Source organism: Calonectris borealis, chromosome 24 (genome assembly GCF_964195595.1).
Source record: "Calonectris borealis chromosome 24, bCalBor7.hap1.2, whole genome shotgun sequence".
NCBI classification, from domain to species: Eukaryota; Metazoa; Chordata; class Aves; order Procellariiformes; family Procellariidae; genus Calonectris; species Calonectris borealis.
In genome coordinates, this window is record NC_134335.1 from 8,963,063 (window position 1) to 8,982,058 (window position 18,996).

General features: G+C 44.6%; 1 protein-coding gene across 1 annotated transcript in view; it reads left to right on the plus strand.

Moving 5' to 3' along the window:
* Window positions 1–6,384: 6,384 nt before the first annotated feature.
* The window catches only part of LOC142092532 (E3 ubiquitin-protein ligase RBBP6-like), a 93,840-nt gene continuing 81,228 nt past the window's right edge, over window positions 6,385–18,996 (plus strand). Inside the window, exons 1-3 of the mRNA XM_075172672.1 lie at window positions 6,385–6,698; window positions 6,792–6,849; window positions 8,341–9,313. Coding sequence (XP_075028773.1) covers window positions 6,800–6,849; window positions 8,341–9,313 — 1,023 coding nt within the window. The 5' untranslated portion in view covers window positions 6,385–6,698; window positions 6,792–6,799. The remainder of the gene's footprint in view (window positions 6,699–6,791; window positions 6,850–8,340; window positions 9,314–18,996) is intronic.

Consider the following 18,996-nt stretch of genomic DNA (forward strand, 5'->3'; position numbering starts at 1 on the left):
CACTGCTGTTCTAGCGTTGAAAATTAACCAGGCAGATTAGCTTTCTAGTCTTTCAGCTGTGAACATTGCAGAAACAACTGGTAGAGTGGTGAATGTTTGGGAATGATGAATGTATGCTGTAATGGTGGAGAGGCCTTCAAAAATGCGTTACTCTCCTTTTAGTACGCTCTTGAAGGTAAACGTATGAAGAATCCATGCTGTGGTAATCTAAAGGATGTCCTTGTACTTCCTCAACTTCAGGAGGTACGTGGCTGTCATTGCGAGCCTGGTGGTGTTCTAGCAGTGGCAGGGAGCATGCGCCTTTCTATTTGTACACCAATTGCACAGCAGCCTTTGAATTGCCTCTGCTCATGGGACACTTTGGATGATGTGTGAATTGTTTGTTAACGATATCAATGGTTGCATGGCTGATTCATGACGAGTAGCGTGCAGATACAGATCAATGAGTATGTGGAATCTCAGCAAGTTTTCAAATTTAATAGATATTTCCTAAAGTATCGTAGCATTTTCAAGATTATCTTGAAGCAAATTCTGGCAACCAAGACCTTTTTTTTTTTGTCACAGGTCTCCTAGATCGCACAAAGGCCTAGGACCTGCTTTCAGGTGACATTTCTACTACTATTTTTAGTCCATATAGCATATGTAACACATTTAGTGTTTTGGCACTTTCATGGCTAAGATATCCGAACACAGTGCTTGGGCTTCCACAGAGAAACACTGTTCTAAAGACAATGCTGCTGACGTTGTTATTTGTCAGATGACTGATTTTTTTCACTTAAGTAAACGTGCACTTGGAAGTGTCTAGACTATCGCTGTTCTTTCTTAGAAACTAAAGGACTCTATCTGGTACCTATTTGTAATACTAGCGATACACAGATTGGCTAAAGTTACCTTCGTATTTTGATGGTTGATTATTTATGAACACAAAACTGTAGTACAGACTTCCTGGTTTTGATACTTACGTAGCAGAGACAAACTATCTGAGGACTTCCCCTTGCACGGTTGTGTTCTATATCTGTAAGCCTTAGAGTAATTTGTGACAAAGTAGAAATGGGATTCTGGGGGTTTTTTTTAGTTGCACTGAATGTACCGAGAGAGAACGGTTTATGTATATGAATAAATTTCCACATTCACTAGACTATCAGAACATAAAGTTTTGATGTTCAGGTTTTATAATCTGTTTTCAGTGCTTTCTGTTTTTGGTACAAGTGCTGTATTTGAAGTTCTGATCACCTTTATTTCTTCTTCTAGAAGTCAAACTGAGCCAGTAAGTGGAACATCAAAAGCAGTATGTAAAAACACAATCTCACACTTTTTGCTGCACGCTGCACTTAAGGTAGCCTTGGATTAATTTTCCAAACATTAACTGAATAGATTTTCCAGTAAAACATAGTGTATGTTGTAAATACAATGTATTTGATTCAGCATAGTAGAAACGGCGTAATGCCATCATTGGCACAGTTCTATCTAATGTGAATATTGGTGTTTGTGCCTAGTAATGCATTGTATTTCATACTGGATATGCTAGACTATTTCCTGAATGACTTTGTGTTGTACAGATAATGTACAATCGTTTTTAGATCACGTAGGTTCAAGGTCTGCACAACTGAACGTGGTTTTTGAAAATGTTATCAAAAACCACTGAGAAACCATTATTGTTAAACTTGGTACTGTTTCTTACTTTTGCCTTGGGGGTTCAAACAAATACCAAAACCAACATGTCCCACACGTTTTGAGGACAGTTCTGTGCAGCTAAATGCTTCCTTTTCATGTCCTTAAAGACTTGGGTATTTGTTCCTGAAACTGTATAATTGAAGTGATATTGTTTGGGCCCCTCTGAGTGCATAACTGTCTTTAATAGATTGCTGTCAATTTAAATATCGTTGCTACACAAAGTGGTATTCTAAAGTTCTACATTTGACCTTTCCGCTTTATCAGATGAAGCAGTTTAGTTTAATAGTTTGTCTGCAAATGAAAATACGTAAAACCCAGTGTACAAATTTTGGCACAAGGTTAGAGCCTGGTGCATTTGTAAAGGGTAAAATCCCTGTCATTTTTCTTAACCTCCGCCTGCAGTACATTTTTGGATCTGGGTGACTTCAGGGCTGGATGCTGCTTTAATTTCCCAAAGGCTAAGCTTTTCCTTAGGATACTGCCACTTTGAATTTACATTTGGAAAAGGGGCAGCGTTTTTCTTCAGGTTTGAAGACACTGTCGTTCTGCTGCTAAAACAGAAATAAGTAACACAAGGAAATACTTGGCTGATTAGTTTACAAACCACACTGAAAAGAAGTTTCCTGTAGTGATGCTTCCTTCTCAAATAAATATTTTTTTAAAATCCTTTCTAGCTGAAAATTGATAGCTTCCTTACCCCTTCGACTTTTAAGCAGCTGTGAGCATTTGACAAGGGTCCCTCTCTGAGATATTCTGGAGCAAGAAGTTGATCTCCAGCGGGTTTGGTTAGTTTAGCTTCTTCTCTTTAACCACATAGGCACTCTTAAGCTGTCACAGGTTTGGACTTTGTTTTGAACAAATACCAACTACACTAGGTTGGAAATGGCTCTTTCAGTGACACTCGGAGGATATAGTGCAGACTGTCAGACTACAGTAGAGGTTAACTATTGCTCTGTTTTTGATTGTAGAACTTGAATATGAGTTTAATTTTTTGTGAACAGATTGATGACTCTTCTGCATCTATTCCTCTGGCCCAGCTGACTAAGGTACATATATATTCTTAAAAAAAAAGTGTTTGCTTTGTATTTTTAAATCTTATACTGTGATCTCTAGCTGGATAACTGTTGTAATGTGACCAAACCTTTAATTTAATTTTTAATAATTTAAAGTATTTCTTTTAACTTTAAAATGTGTGTATATTTTGATACTATCCTGGTAAAGAGTAGTTGCCAGTTTGGGAAGATAGAAGGGGGAGGACCTTATCAGCCGCAACGTAGTGTTGCAGTATTACTCATCTTCAAGACACAAAGAAGAAGCACTTCAGAAGCTGTTTACCGTTTTTCATACTTTTCGTTCATTTTGCATTGGAAACTAACACAATTTTCACAGAAGAATTTAATTGGCTGTAAGTGACGGACATTTCAGGGGGGTTTGCAAGAGCCAAAATAGAAGCGTTTCTGGAACACGGACAACTGCATGGCTATTTTTGAATTTCTAGGCACTACAGTTATAGATCCATGCTTTGAATGCTGCACAATTTCATACACTGTAGTATATATACAGTGGACAACACAATCTAATTTGTTTGATCGCAGACTGTGTAAATTGTGTAAATGCACCTAATTGTTTACAGGAAAATACTGATGCATATGTGTGGCATATTAGCAAACGTGACCTTCTGAAACTGTTGTAATGCCATGTTTTGCTATGGAACTGCCTGCATTTTTTGCTCAACAACATGTAACTTTGGCTGGGATTGCACTTTGTGAAAAGGCGTAGTGCTAGCCAATTAAATTACTAGTCTTTGAAGTTACAAAGATTAGAGAAGGCAGGGCCTAATGCAGAGGAGCTAGTTCTTTCTTCTGAAAATAAAGGCTGGAGTTCCTTTCCCAGAAAGAAAAATCTCTTCCCACTGGTAACTTCTTCCCTCTCTCACTGCAGAAATTAAATTGTGGACATTTGGTAAGAAAAAAAAAAATAGTTTGGAAGGTAGCCACCAGGAGAAATTGGTCTCTGTTAGCGCTGTCCCTAAACATGTCCTTGGTTCTGTAAACTCAGGTGAAGTTTTACTCTAAAATGTGAAAAACTGTCCAAGTGGTGTACACATTTAAGCTTTTGAGAAAATGTAAGTATTTCAGAAAAACAGAGGAACATAAGATAAAGCAGCTCCAAACGGTTCCTTACTCTAACCTCCTCAGTGCAGACTGGCTTAGCATGGAGGCAATGTGTTGTAAAAAGTTTTCTGTTTTATTATGCATTAAATGCCATCTTGAATTTTGGTCTATTCCTAGTAATGTCTTGTGGGTTTTGGATGTGTTTTGTAAACCGCTTGGGTTCAAACAAAGTAGTCAAGTATCTGTAAAGTCTTCTGTAAATGTTAATGGAAATGATTTCATAGATGTCGATCTGGATTATGTTACAGTTGAGAAAAAGCTGTGTATATGAAACAGCCCTTTAACAAAATGCTGAAACAAGTTGGTTGCTTTTGTGAATGAATGCATCTAAAACCAAAACCATGAGTGGTTGATCTGAATGATAGGTGCTTGAGGGTCCAAATCATTTACAGTCACTCCCTTAGACCCTGCTTGTATCTGTACTAGTGTGTAATAAAAACAGTTGAACAAATACTACTTTAAAAAAATCAGCTGGCTTCAATAATTTGAAGATCCAGTTCTGCATAACGTTTATATTACAATTTGTATGTTAAAAGGACACGGTCAGCTGGAAAAAACTGCAGGTTTTGCTTATTGTAGTTAAATTGCTTCCTATGAAGAAGTTAGTGGGGGGGAACATGAAGAGCCTAAGGTTTGGAGTGCCCAGGAATGCTCTTTTCAAGTAGGTTAACAGGCACATAAACAGCCTGTAATGATGTAAGAACTCCCCAGAATATCTTTTGGACAACTCTGTTTCATATAAGCAGCTGTTTTCATGCAACCTCAGCTGGCGTTGTGCTGCTCTTTACAGGGTTGGGTGAGTGGTGTTCTCTTTGGCAGTGTGGGCTTAAATGTGTTTCTAATGTATGTGTCAAATAATTACCTGTTAAACAGACTGCCAATCTGGCTGAAGCCAATGCTTCCGAAGAAGATAAAATAAAAGCTATGATGCTACAGTCTTGCCAGGAATATGATCCAATCAAGTAAGTGTTGATAATGTCAAATCTGTTCTTTGAAGATTATGGAAAGATTGTAGAGAAGTTTGTTTTAACGAGAGAGACACGTGCATACCTTTTTCTTCTTTGCCCCAAACCCTTTTAGTTACATGAAGAAACCCTGGGGTCCACCTCCACCATCATACGCTTGCTTTCGTTGCGGAAAACCTGGCGACTACATAAAGAACTGCCCAACAAATGGGGTAAGACTGGGGGGGACTTCTGGCGTTCCTTAGCTTTTCATTTTTTTACCTTGGCAGTTACGTAACAAATCCATGAATACTCATATTACGAATTGTTTCTCTTGGGGTGAAAGACAGAGGTTCATAGGGCAATGTTGCAAAGCCCTTCAAAATCCAAGGGAAACCTGGCATTATAAATGTAAACTTTTCTTTTTTCTAGGCCATAGACATTAAGTATGTCCACAGATCTTGCTCTGTGAACTTTCGTGCATATTTTTATATATTTCAATATTACTGGAAATGTTTCTGGTTTTAACTCTGTTTAATGACAGTTCACAGTTTTTAGTATTTCATGTAAAACCAAGATGTTTCTGTTGACCCCATCTATTGAATATTTGTGCTCTGAATTGCGCTTTGGAGGAGGAGCGGGTTTGTATCTCTTTTCTGAGTGGATGGTGAGCTAAGGGATATTTCACCCTTAAAGAACCTGAACTTAAGCCAAAGAATGGAATGAGTTCAAAACACTGCTCAAGCCTTTGGAACATCCTGGCTATATTCATTTAGGAAAATAAGTATTTTAGTCGAGCAACCCTTATGCTAGGTAAAAGGAGAGGATTAAAGGCTTTTGCTGCTTAAAATAATCATTGAAATGTCATTTTAAGTGTGGGTCTTAAAAGGAGATATGTCTGCATTTCTTTTCTTAACAGGACAAAAATGTTGAGCCTGTTCCCAGAATTAAAGAGCACAGGAATTCCAAGGAGTTTCATGATGGAGGTGAAAGACCCCAATACAAAGGGTGCTATGCTGACAAACACTGGAAAATACGCAATACCAACTATTAATGCGTAAGTATGGAATTAATTGGACTGGCCAAAAAGTGAGTGAGAGAAACCGTGCGTGCATGTCTGAATGGCTATGCAACCAAGTTGGCCAGCATCTGTAATTACGGGGCAGGAAGCACTGTCATTGTGCTTAACCATAGAATCTGTGATACTTTTGAATATTAAAATAGGGTGGTCCTACTGTTCATGCCCCTGGAAGTTGGTTAAACGTGTGGTATGCTAAGAATCTGTATTTCTGCAAAACATTTCAGTAGTGTTTGCAGTGGAGTCGTTCTCTCTGAAAGCTCGTTTTGCTTTTGGTTTATGTTTCAAAGGCTTCTTGCAAAATTTAACAAGTAGCTGTTGGACTGAGATTTCCGCCCCCTCGGACTTTTATCAAATCCCATGTGTGAAACAGACTGAAATTTTCCTGTTGCTATAAACTAAGAAAATACTGCTGTGTGCTGACACGAGCGGCTGTTTTAAAATGCACTTGGTAGCACTTCTGTGTTTCTGTCATGGATCTCGTTTTGTAGGAGCTGTAACATAGACTTCTTCCATTTATAAAATGTAGTTACTCGGAGACGAACTTTACCCTGAGCCTGCAATTTACATTTACCCTCTGGCAAAGGAGAGGTGGGATTCATTTCTCTCATAGAAAATGATATAGCCAACTCTGGTGACTTACTGTGGTCTGCAACAAACGGATAGTTCGGCATTTAATCCACATTCTTCTCCACGGGAGAGTTGGTTAAAACCTTCAGAACTCAAGCCTACTAATGGTTTTTTGAGATGTCTATCAGGTTCCCGTACAAAGACAACCAGCATTACCAAGTCTTCTGGGCCCCCAAGGACAAGCAATACCCACAACTGGTAAGTAACTGTAACTTCAGAATTTCTTTAAAAAAATTACCTTCAGAGGAACTGAATGGGATTTCTTTCTTTTTCCTCTCCCCGCTCCAAAAGGTCATCCAATGAGAGCCAGTCCAGTTCGCTCAGCAGGTGGCAGACCAGGCTGGGAAGTGTAAGTATTCTACAGAAATTCAATAGATGACTACCTGTCACCTGTTAAAAGAGGCTGTATAACGCATAACTTATACAACAGCTGATTTATAATGAAGCAAGTATGCACAGATAGTTGTGGAGAATCCAAGTGGTAATTAATTTTTAAATGGCTTCATTTGAATTGGCTTTTACAAAGGGCATCTGTGCTTCCACTAAGGTTATTTAAAATAAAACTCCGGTACATGACTGAAAACAGGACTCTGAAAAATGAACGCTTTTTGAGGAAACCATAATTACCTATAAAAATTAAAGATAATTAAAGGATCAGATGGAAAGCCACCTTTTCCATTACTGGCTGAATAGGGCTGAAGAAATTGATTTCCCAATAGGAATCAGCCTCCAACATTCTTTTTTTAACAACTTAGTTGATACTGAACGAGCAACTGGTTGGAAAAGTCAACACTGTTCTTGTATGACAATTTTGAATTTCTTCAATTTCGTCATCTCACATAGCCAAGACGCTTTCTCTCAGTTGGAGAGAGAGGAGTCTGTTTTACCTATTACTGCAGCGTCAAGCTAGTCCTTCCTTTTGCTATATGTTTGTTATAGATAGATTGTAAGAGTGCATTGTGTTTATAAAATCTTAAAGGTAAATCAAAAGAAAAACCAGGATCCATCCCACAGGTTGTCTGATATCTCCAATTCAGTCAGCAAGAAAACAACAATTCAGGGACAGGACCAGGCCAAATACCTCATGATGAGGCAACAACATAGGAAGCGTATGTGGAAGAAGTTAAAAGAAGTTCCAGAGAAGGTTAGTTAATATCTGTGCAGTACTTGGAAGATCAGAAGTGTGATGTATTAAGTGTACCAAGGAGTGGCAGAGGAGCAGTGGGCACTTGGCCCACGGGAGATGGGAGTCTCTTTCAAGTGTGGGCAGCCTCCATCCACAGGTGCAAAGGCGAGTATAAGGAGAGAAGACTGAATGAACTGTTGGGGGTGAGGATGTGGAAGGCAAGTATGAGGATCAGGAAATGAGCGTAGTCTCTAATGAACAGAAAGCAGGGAGAAAAATGCTTATGTTGGCAGGATGCCATTGGCCTCCCTTATCTAGGGAGGAGTTTTACAGAGAACAACGGAGACTTAAAGAGGAGGAAGTATTTGGCTCAATGAAGTTGCCTTGTTTTTCATGTTTGTATTTCAACAGCATATCGGACTGCAGTTACACCAAAGTGCATCTGACATAAGGAAAAATGACAGTGTTTTTTCCAATAGAATTTTTCGTTGCAGGTAGTAAACATGCATAACTAAAACAAGACAAATGGAATTGAAAAATTTTATCAAATTCCTCAATTTGCAGTAGCATTATGTCAGCAGCTGAAGGAAGCTTTGACATAAGCGTATGGAGAGGAGAAAAAACCCAAACCAAATTTGGGAGGAAAAACATTGGGGAGAATGACTGTTTTGAATTAACTTCATTTCTTTTTTTGTGTGTTGTGGTTTTTTCCAGGTCCAAGTCTCCTTATAGTGCTTCACCTTACTCTACAAGTTCGTCTACCTGCTCCACATCAAGATCAGGTTCTTCCCGCACTCGCTCCTACTCTCGCTCATTTAGTCCTTCCCATTCTCGTTCCTACTCGCGATTGCTGCCGTATCCAAGAGGAGGCAAAGGGAAGAGGCGTAACTATCGTTCTAGGTCAAGGTCACCCCCATACAGAAGATGCCATTCACGGTCAAGGTCTCCAGCATTTAGAGGCCAGTCTCCCACTAAACAGACTATACCTCAAGGGGAAGGAGGAAGGGAGTATTTTAACAGATACAGAGAAGTTCCACCATATGATCTGAAAGCTTACTATGGCAGATCTCTTGACTTTAGAGATCCATTTGAAAAGGCAAGGTACAGGGAATGGGAAAGGAACTACAGAGAATGGCATGGAAAGTTTTACAAGGGCTATGCTGTTGGCGCTCAACCTCACCCTCCAGTAAACAGAGAGAACTTTTCTCCAGGTAGGTTTGGTCCACCTGGGACCAGACAAGAGAATTCACCATATGCTCGGGGACGTAGGGAGGATTATCCTGCTTGGCAGAGCCCCCAAAATCACAATATAGCTGGAAATTACCCTGAAAAACCTTCTGAAAGAGAGAGCCATGGCATCAAGGATCCTACAAAATCAAAAGAGAAGGAGGTGAAAAATCCACTGGGAGATGGCCAAGGAAATAAGCATAAAAAGAGAAGAAAAAGGGATGAGGATGAAGGATTTCCCAATGCTGAGTTGTTAGCAGGTGCGAGAAAACCAAGAGAGCCAGTTCCAGCAGAAGACGTTAAAATGGACTCCCTGTTCATGGTCCCAAGCAGAGATGATGCCACCCCTGTGAGAGATGAGCCTATGGAAGCAGATTCTATTGTTTTCAAACCGATGTCTGAAAAGGAGAAAAAAGAGAAGGATAAGCCAAAAGCAAAAATTGACAAGACAAAGCGGAAAGTAGAAGTGGCTGTTCCTCCTAAGACAGACAATATAATAAAACTAGCTAAAGCTTCCTCGAACGGAAATCTCCTCGAACGGAAGAGAGAAAGCAAGAAGAGAGAACGGAAGAGAGAAAGCAAGGATTTAAAGAACCTGACTTGCTGCCCTGATATTGCTCATTTACATCAGTTATAGGTGTTTGTGATTAAGTTTAGGGTTAGGGTTAGGGTTAGGGCTTAGTGTTACGGTGAGGGTTAGGTTTAGGGTTAGGGTTAACATTAGGGTTAGGGCTTATCATTAGGTTTATGGTTAGGGGCAGGGGTTAGGTTTAAGGTTAGGGTTAGGGTTAGGCTTAGGGTTATCGTTAGGGTTAGGGATAGGGTTGGGGTTAGGATTATGGTTTGGGTTTAGGGTTAGGGATCGGGTTAGGGTTTCATTTTAGGGTTACGTTTAGGGTTAGGGTTAGGGCTTAGGGTTACGGTTAGGGTTAGCGTTAGGGTTAGGGTTAGGGTTAGGGCTAAGGTTAGAGTTAGGGCTGGGGTTCAGGGTTAGGGTTAGAGTTTGGGATATGGGTTAGTGTTAGGGGTTAGGGTTAGAATTAGGGTTAGGGCTTGTCATTAGGGTTATGGTTAGGGGTTGGGGTTAGGGTTGGGGTTAGGGTTACGCTTAGGGTTATCGTTAGGGTTAGGGATAGGGTTGGGGTTAGGATTATGGTTTGGGTTCAGGGTTAGGGGTCGGGTTAGGGTTTCATTTTAGGGTTAGGTTTAGGGTTAGGGTTAGGGCTTAGGGTTACGGTTAGGGTTAGCGTTAGGATTAGGGTTAGGGTTAGGGTTAAGGTTAGAGTTAGGGCTGGGGTTCAGGGTTAGGGTTAGAGTTTGGGATATGGGTTAGTGTTAGGGGTTAGGGTTAGAATTAGGGTTAGGGCTTGTCATCAGGGTTATGGTTAGGAGTTGGGGTTATGGTTAGGGTTAGGGTTAGGGCTTAGGGTTAGGGTTAGGGTTAGGGTTATCGTTAGGGTTAGGGATAGGGTTGGGGTTAGGATTATAGTTTGGGTTTAGGGTTAGGGATCGGGTTAGGGTTTCATTTTAGGTTTAGGGTTACGGTTAGGGTTAGGGTTAGGGCTTAGGGTTATGGTTAGGTTTAGGGCCAGGGTTAGGGTTAGGGTTTGGGTTAGGGTTTAGGGTTACGGTTTGGGTTAGGGTTAGGGTTATGGTTAGGGTAAAGGTTAGTGTTAGGTTTAAGGTTAGAGTTAGGGCTGGGGTTCAAGGTTAGGGTTAGAGTTCGGGATATGGCTTAGGGTTTGGGGTTAGGGTTAGCATTAGGGTTAGGGCTTATCATTAGGGTTAGGGTTAGGGTTAAGGTTAATGTTAGGGCTGGGGTTCAGGGTTAGGGTTAGAGTTTGGGTTACGGGTTAGGGTTTGGGGTTAGGGCTTAGGGTTAGGGTTAAGTTTAGGGTTAGGGTTAGGGTTAGGGTTAGGGATTAGTGTTATGATTAGGGGTTACGGTTGGGTTTATGCTTATGGGTCAGGATTTCAGTTTGGGTTAGGGTTAGCATTAAGTATTAGGATTAGGTTTAGGGTTAGGGTTGCAGTTTAGTTTTAGGGTTAGGTTTTGCGTTAGGGTTAGGGTGAGGTCTTACGGTTATGGTATTAGGTTTGTGGTAGCATTAGGGTTAGGGCTTAGTGTTATGGTTAGGGGTTACATTGGGTTTACGCTTATGGGTTAGGATTTCAGTTTGGGTTAGGGGTAGCATTAATTTTTAGGGTTAGGGTTTAGGTTTAGAGTTGTGGTTTAATTTTAGGATTAGGTTTTGCATTAGGTTTAGGGTGAGGTGTTTTGGTTACAGTATTAGGTTTGGGGTAGCGTTAGGGTTAGGGTTAGGGTCATTAGGGTTCAGGTTGGGGTTCAGGGTTAGGGTTAGGTTTCAGGATTACGGTTAGGGGTCGGGGTTAGGATTAGCATCAGGGTTAAAATTAGGATTAGGGGTTAAGGTTAGGGTTATGGTTGGGGTTAAGGTTAGGGTTATGGTTTGGGTTAGGGTTAGGCCTAGGGTTATCGTTGGGATTAGGATTATGTTTCAGGTTTAGTGTTAGGGGTAGGGTTATGGGTTCGTTTTAGGGTTAGGGTTAGCGTTAGGGTTAGGGCGTAGGGTTACAGTTAGGGATAGGCTTAGCGTTAGGGTTAGGGTTTGGGTTAGGGGTTAGGGTTAGGGTTTAGTTTTAGGGTTAGGATTAGGGGTAGGGGTAGGTGTAGGGGTAGGGTTATGGTGATGTCTTAAGATTACGGTTTGAGGTTGAGTTAGCATTAGGGTTACGATTAGAATTAGGGGTTCGCTGTTATGTGAGGGTTAGTTTTATGGTTCCGTTTAGGTTTAACGTTAGGGTTATGCCAAAGTGTTAGTGTTACGGTTTGATGTTAGGGTTAGGGTTACGGTTTGGGGTTAGGGTTAGCGTTAGGATTTTGTTTTAGGGTGAGGTTTCGCCTTAGGGTTAGGGTTAGGGCTAGGGTTAGCTTTATGATTCAGGTTAGGCTTAAGGTTAGGTTACGGTTAGGGTTAAGTCTTCGGTTTAAGGTTAAGTCTTAGGCTTAGGTTAGGGTTCAGTGTTAGGTTTAGGGGTAGGGTTAGGGTTAAGGTTAGAGTTAGGGTTAGGATTAGAGTTAAGGGTTAGAGTTAGGATTCAGTGTTAGGGTTAGGGTGAGGTCTTAATGTTACGCTTAGGGTTTACAGGTAGCGTTAGGGTTAGGTTTAGGGTTAGTGTTTGCGTTAAGGTTAGGGTTAGGGTTTAGGACTGGGTTCAGGGTTAGAGATAGGGTTCGGTATTGGGGTTAGCGTTAGTATAAGGGTGAGGTCTTAGTGTTACAGTTAGGGTTTACAGGTAGCATTAGGGTTAGGGTTAGAGTTAGGGTTAGGGTCATTAGGTTAAGGTTAGGGTTGGGGTTCAGGGTTAGGGTTAGGGTTTGGGATTAGGGTTAGGGTTCGGGGTTAGGGTTAGCATTAGGGTTAGAGCTTTATGATTCAGGTTAGGCTTAAGGTTAGGTTAGGGTTAGGGTTAGGGTTAAGTGTTCGATTTAGGGTTAAGTGTTAGGGTTAGGGTTAAGGTTAGAGTTAGGCTTAGGACTGGAGTTAAGGGTTAGAGTTAGGGTTCAGTGTTAGGTTTAGGGTGAGGTCTTAATGTTACGCTTAGGGTTTACGCATAGCATTAGGGTTAGGTTTAGGGTTAGTGTTAGGGTTAAGTTTAGGGTTAGGGTTTAGGGTTAGGATTGGGGTTCAGGGTTAGAGTTAGGGTTCGGTCTTGGGGTTAGAGTTAGTATTAGGGTGAGGTCGTAGTGTTATGCGTAGGGTTTACGGGTAGCATTAGGGTTAGGTTTAGGGGTTAGGGTTAGGTTGGGGTTCAGGGTTAAGGTTAGGGTTCGGGATTAGGGCTAGAGTTCGGGGTTAGGGTTAGGGTTAGGGGTTAACGTTAGGGTTAGGGGTTAAGGTTAGGGTTATGGTTAGGGGTTAGGTTTAGGGTTAAGGTTAGGGTTATGTTTAGGGTTAGGCTTAGGCTTAGGGTTAGCATTAGTTTTACGGTTGGGTTTAGGATGGTTCGGGTTTAGGGTTAGGGATAGGGTTAGGGTTAGAGTTAGGGTTAGGTTTACGGTTAGGGTTAGCATTTGGATTAGGGTTGGGGTTCAGGTTTAGGGTTAGGTTTTGGTGTTAGGGTTAGGGTAAGGATAAGGTCTTAGTGTTATGCATAGGGTTTATGGGTAGCATTAGGGATTCGAGTTAGGGTGAGGGTTTGGTGTTAGTGTTAGGATTGGGGTTCTTATTCTTGATTCTCTCTCCCTCTCTTTCTCTCTCTCGTTGTTTTAATTACAAATTATTATTATTATTATTATTATTATTGTTATTATTATTGTTATTATTATTAGTATTATTATTGTTGTTATTATTATTATTGTTTTTATTATTGTTATTATTATTGTTATTATTATTACTATTATTATTATTATTGGTGTTATTATTGATATTATTATCGTGGTATTGGTATTACTATTATTACTGTTACTAGTATTACTATTATTGCTATTATTATTTTATTTCAAGTAGTAAACTCTTCTTATCTCTACCCATGAGTTTTCTTGCTTTTGCTCTTCTGATTCTCTCCCCCATCCCATTGCTGGGGGGAGGGCGAGTGAGCGGCTGTGTGATGCTTAGTTGCCCACTGGGGTTAAACCATGACAGGGGTCCACCACAAAGATGGTTTCCATTCTGTCACATCCTCTGAGCTAAAAGTGGCTCATCCTGGGACATGGTGCCACCCACGCACGCAACCTGCAGTCCAGAAGTACCCCTGAATAGACCTCGACGGCCTGCATTAACACACCGGCATGCACTTCAGATGTAAACACTGCCAAGTCATCTCTTATTTGCAACAGATACGGAGGACCAAATTCTGCAAATCTAGCCTTACTTCTACTGAAAATTTCCTTACAGTCAGCTCGTCTTCTCTTTCTGTAAACTGTAGTGAAGACCTGTTCTAGCGCAAAGGCTTGAACCCTGCCTACGGTGAAGAAGCCCCAGGTTTCTTTCCTCACTGCTGTCTTGCTTCCCAAAAATCAATCAATACCAAAAGCTCTGTATGAACGTTGCACAAAAAAGCCAATTGCAAATGCTTTTACTTGCTACTAGTTTTGTCAGGGAAGGAACTAGCTTCTCCCGCTAGTTTTGCTACAGTTTCATGACCTTTAAAGACGCCACTTCTTACCTTTGCTACGCCAATACAGCCTCACAGCTCAGCAAAATCATACTGCAGGTAGGAAACCTTCACCGTACAAAGACAGGCACGCTACAGGAATACGTCACTCTCAAAGAACAGACTCTTGCAACCACTCCTCCCTTTGCTTAGCAAAGTTTAGGGCGTGTTAGAAAACAACAACAACAACAACAAAAGAGCAGGGTTCTCTCTCACATTTTACGGAGCCCATGATATCAGCTGTTCAACATTAAGTCCAACTCCAGCCTGAACCCCAGAATAAGAAATGCCATCTTAAAATGTCTGGAAAAAGGGAGGGCTTTGAAGTGGCAAGACCAGAGAACGTTCACGAAAGCACCGTCATGGAAGTACGCATCCCTTATCACAGACCAACTGCACGGTGACCTAAGTGAGTGACGTTGTCTGCTCATTTGCAGCTCAGGGTCTCTTTTTTCATTAGCGCCGAGCACGTAGGTTGGAATTGGAGCTGAGAAGAAAACCATATGCAGTCAGTCTGGTCTCGTTCAAGTTCACGTTTACTAGGAATCGCAGCAGGTCCCATCTGTCTCTCCAGACCCCAACACCACTTCTGTGCAGCGTCCCGAGGAGCAATAAGCGCAGAACAAGAAACCTTCCTTCAAAATAAGGCCCACAGCCTGCTCTTTCAACAGGACGCACAGAGCACCAGCTGAGAACAACCTCTGCTTTAACTATGCCTAGCTCCGCTGCCTACGTAAGGAGACCAGCTCCTAAATGATCCCTAGCCCTAAAACCACCGATCTTCCCTAGGGCAATGCTAAGGAAATACCAGAGCCCAGGGACACCTGGTCGTTCAGCTTAAGTTGACGGGGAGAAGGACAGTGGACTAGAAAGAGAAAAATATGATGAGAGAAAAGAGAGAGGAGCTGAGAGAGAAAGAAAGGTACGGGGAAAAGGCTAGGGAGATGGAGAAATCAAGAGAAATAGGGATGAGGAGCCCTGCAGAGAGATGGAGGAAGAAAAAGTAGGGTCAAGGAGCAGGACAGAGAGGCAGAGATGGGGGTGGGGAAGGAGAGGAAGAAGGAAGGGGGGGCTAGGGAAAGACAGGGACAGGGAGCAGGACGTCCAGATGGAGAAAGAGAAGGAAGGACAGGGAGCAGGACAAAGGGACTGAGAAATAAAGAGAGGGTCAGATCCTGATGGAGACCAAGAAGGGGGGAAAAAGCCAGCAACGGACTGGAGGACAGAGACAGGGGAAGAGGAAAAGAGGACTGAGAAGCAGAAAAGAGGAAGAGAGAACAAATAAAAGGGAGAGCCAGCTGGACGGGGCAGGGGAGTACAACAAGAAACGATGGGACAGGCAGCGGGACAGAGAAACAAAGACAGAAAAGATGGGGACAGGAAGCAGGGCAGAGGGACAGCGAGAGGAAAAAAGGGGCAGGGAGCAGGACAGAGGTGGAAAAAGAAGCAGCAGGAACAGAGGGGGAGAGAGAAGAAAAAGAAAGGTGGGAAGAAGGATGGTGGGCAGAGAGGGAAAGACAAGGAAAGGGAGTAGGACACAGATTGTCAGGGAAAGACAAGGACAGGGAGCAGGACAGGGCGATACAGAGAGAGAAGAAAGGCACAGGGAGGCAGGACAAAGGGAAAGACAGGCAAAACTAAGGGACGGGGAGCAGGACACAGAAGGAGGTAAAAGAGCCTGGGCTGGGCAGCAGAACAGAGAGATGGAAGGAAAAAACAGCACTGGGCTGCAGGACAGAGATGGAGTGACAAATAGCCGCGGCAGGGAGCAGGACAAAGTGAGAGAGGGGGGGAACCTGGAAAGGGAGTAGGACAGAAAAATAGGGTGGGGGAGAGACAGGGAGCGGGACAGAGAAACAGAGAGAGACTTAGAGGGCCAGGGAGCAGGGCAGAGAGATGGAGCAAGAAGGGGAACAGAGATGGGCGGCAGAACAAAGGGAAGGAGAGACAAGAACGGGGAACAGGGAGCAAGACAAAGGGACAGGAGAGGAAAAAACCAGTGACGGGTGCAGGACCGAGATGGAGGAATTTAAAAGAAGAGGCCAGAATGACAGCGAGAGAAAAAAGGAAGAGGGGGCAGGACACCACTGGAGGACAAAACCAGCTGTGATGGGCAGTGGGACAGAGAGACGAAGAAAGGAAAACTAGAGAGCGAGAGAGAGAGGAAAGAAGGCACAGCCAGCTGGACAGGGGGGTTTAGTGAGAAAGGGTGGGGCAGGGAATGGGACAGAGAGAAAGAGAGAAAAGAGAATAAGGACCGAAGGACAGCAAGAGAAAGAAAAGGACAGGGATCTGGACAAAGATGGAGAAAGAAGCAGCAGGAAAAGAGGAAGAGAGGCAGAAAGAGGGAGACGGAGGCAGGAAGAGAGAGAGAGCTAAGGGCTAGGGGCAGGATAGAGATCGCAAGAAAACCTGCGGTGGGCAGAAGAAAGGAGAGGGAGTAAAAAGGAATAGGGGCAGGGAGAAGGACAGAGTGACAGCCAAGAATAACAACGAAGAGAAAGAGAGGAAGAGGGACAGTGAGCAGCACAGAGGGATGGGGAAAGAAAGAGAGGTCTCAGGAGCCCTGCAGAGAGATGGAGGAAGCGGGGAGGGGAAGGGTCAGGGAGCAGCAGAGAGAGACAGAAGAGAGATGAACAGGAAGAAGGACAGGGCCAGTGGGATACAGAATGGAAAACCGCAGTGACAGTGAGCAGGGAGGGGGGGAGGCAGAGAGAGAGAGAAGCAGAAGGAGGGAGAAGGGAAGACAAGGGCAGGGAGCGGGACATACAGGCAGAGAGAGACAAATCACGACAGGGAACAGGCCAGAGAGACTGTGAAAAACAGAGCGGGATGCAGACCAGGACAAAGAGACAGAGAAGAAACAACAGCAGTGTGCTGCAGGGCAGAGACAGAGGAAGGCAAAAAGAGGGACAGGGAGCAGGAGGGAGGGGCAGCAAGAAAAAGACAGGGGCGGGTAGAGCGACAGGGAAAGAGGGTCTTGGAGAAGAGAGGACGGGGAGCAGAACACAGTAATAGAAGAAGAGAGGTATGGGGAAGTGAAAAAAATGACACAGAGGGAAATGGGAGGGGGTGGCTGGGAGGGACTGCGATGCAGAAGAGGGGTGACACGGCCCCGAGGGGCTGGGACTCACCGCAGCTCCCGCTCTCTGCACTGCCAGGCAAATGTTACAGTTCAAGCACTTCTTTCTCTGTCCGTCTGTCCTTTCCTCCCTTCCTCTTCGGTAGCTCCACTTGCGTGCCTGTCCTCACCTCAGCTGGGCCGCAGCTGGAGCAGAGCCCGCACCCCCCAAGACCAACATGGCCGCCCGGCAGCCTGTGCCCCGGGCCTACAGCTCCCGGCATGCCCCGGGAACCAACATGGCTGCCCAGCAGCCCGTGCCCCGGGCCTACAGCTCCCAGCATGCCATGGGGCACGGCTTCCGGCTGCCTGGCCTGAGAGGCGGCTCAGGGCCACGCCAGGGCTGGGGCGCTGCTTCCTGGATCCCGTGGCAGCGATGGGCACAGGGACAGGCTGCCAGATCCCGGGGCCAGGTACGTGTGCGGGCTGTCAGGGTCACCCCTGCCTGGTTTTTCCCAGCGAAGCCCCAGGAGGTGCCGAGGCTGCAGCCCTGGGGCCGAGGCTCCAGGAGCCGGGCATTTCTGCGGGCGCTGCTCCCTGCCAGGCCCCACCGCCAGCTGCCGGCTGCCTGGGGCTTCTCCCCGTTGTCTCCAGCTCTGCTTTCTGCCAGCGCCGGGGGCTCCGCAGGACATCTTGCCCACTCCCCGCCACCGTGCTGACCCACGTCTGCAGCTGGTCTGTGGTGTCCACGTCAGACAGCTCATTTGGGGGTGGCAGGTCTCTCCTGAAGCACCCTGGGAACGGGGACAGAGCAAACCCCATCCCTCCCTTCCGATCTTTGTCCCCAGGGAGACCCAGTGGAGACGGACCGTGCGCTGGAGAGCGTCCTGCAGGGAGGTGACAGCCGTTGGCAGAGAGGTGCTGAGAGCCACCTGACAGCAAAGGCGTCCGGTGGCCGCAGAGCATCCCAGGTGAGCTGTGAGTTCCCCCGTGAGAGACCCTGCTCCCAGGGAGCACCTCCCCAGAGAGCAAAGGCCGTATCCAGCCAGCTGGTGCTGGGTACGGCTACCCCAAGGGGTCTTCGCAGGGGGGACGGGGTCACCTGCCTGGTGGCTCTGACACAGACATGATGAGCTGAAGCCCTGTGGCCATGGCTGGCCGGTTCAAAGTCTCCGAGTGCCTCCGCCTTTCTCCCCAGGAGTGTCCAACCTGGGCACTTTTTCAGGGCGTGACGGATGATGTGAAGATGGATGCTGGTGCTGTCCTGGTGGATCTTCCACTTGGGCACGGTGGGCACCCCCACTTCAGAGTTGTGGTGTCTGAGATCTGGGGCCACCTGAAGAGAGAGACCTCCAGGGAGTTTGTGTTCAATGTTTTGATATCTTGGGGCTACAATGTGCTAGGGCTATGGGGCGCTAGGGTTCCAGCGTGCTAGGGTTATGGGGTTTGAGGGTTATGGGAGTTTACGCGACTTAGGATTAAAGCATGTTATTGTTATGGTCAGGATCTGGGTTTGCAAGCGCTGGGTTCCTGGGGTTAGGTTGGTTTTGCCTTATGTTGTGTTCTGGGTGGTCTTTTTTTTGGAAAGTCCTTTTGTAGCTTGCTTGCATTTTTAGGGTTTGGAGAGGGGTCTTTGGTTTTTGTGTGATGTGTCTTCTGCTTGTTTTTTTGCTGTCCTTGTGGTTTGTGTTGCATTTTCTGTCTTGTGACCACCGTTTGTGGTCTAATCTGTGTGACCGGGCCGGGCAGTGTCACTTCTGTTGTGGTCCAGCTCATTTCCACTGAGTCACTAGGGAGGTGGTTAGGTATGGAGGGCTTGCAGTTTGTGGAGAATGACTGCCAGACGACCGACAGCCACTTCTGGGGTGTGGGAGGAGTTCGGGTCCATAGGTAATGACTGCCGG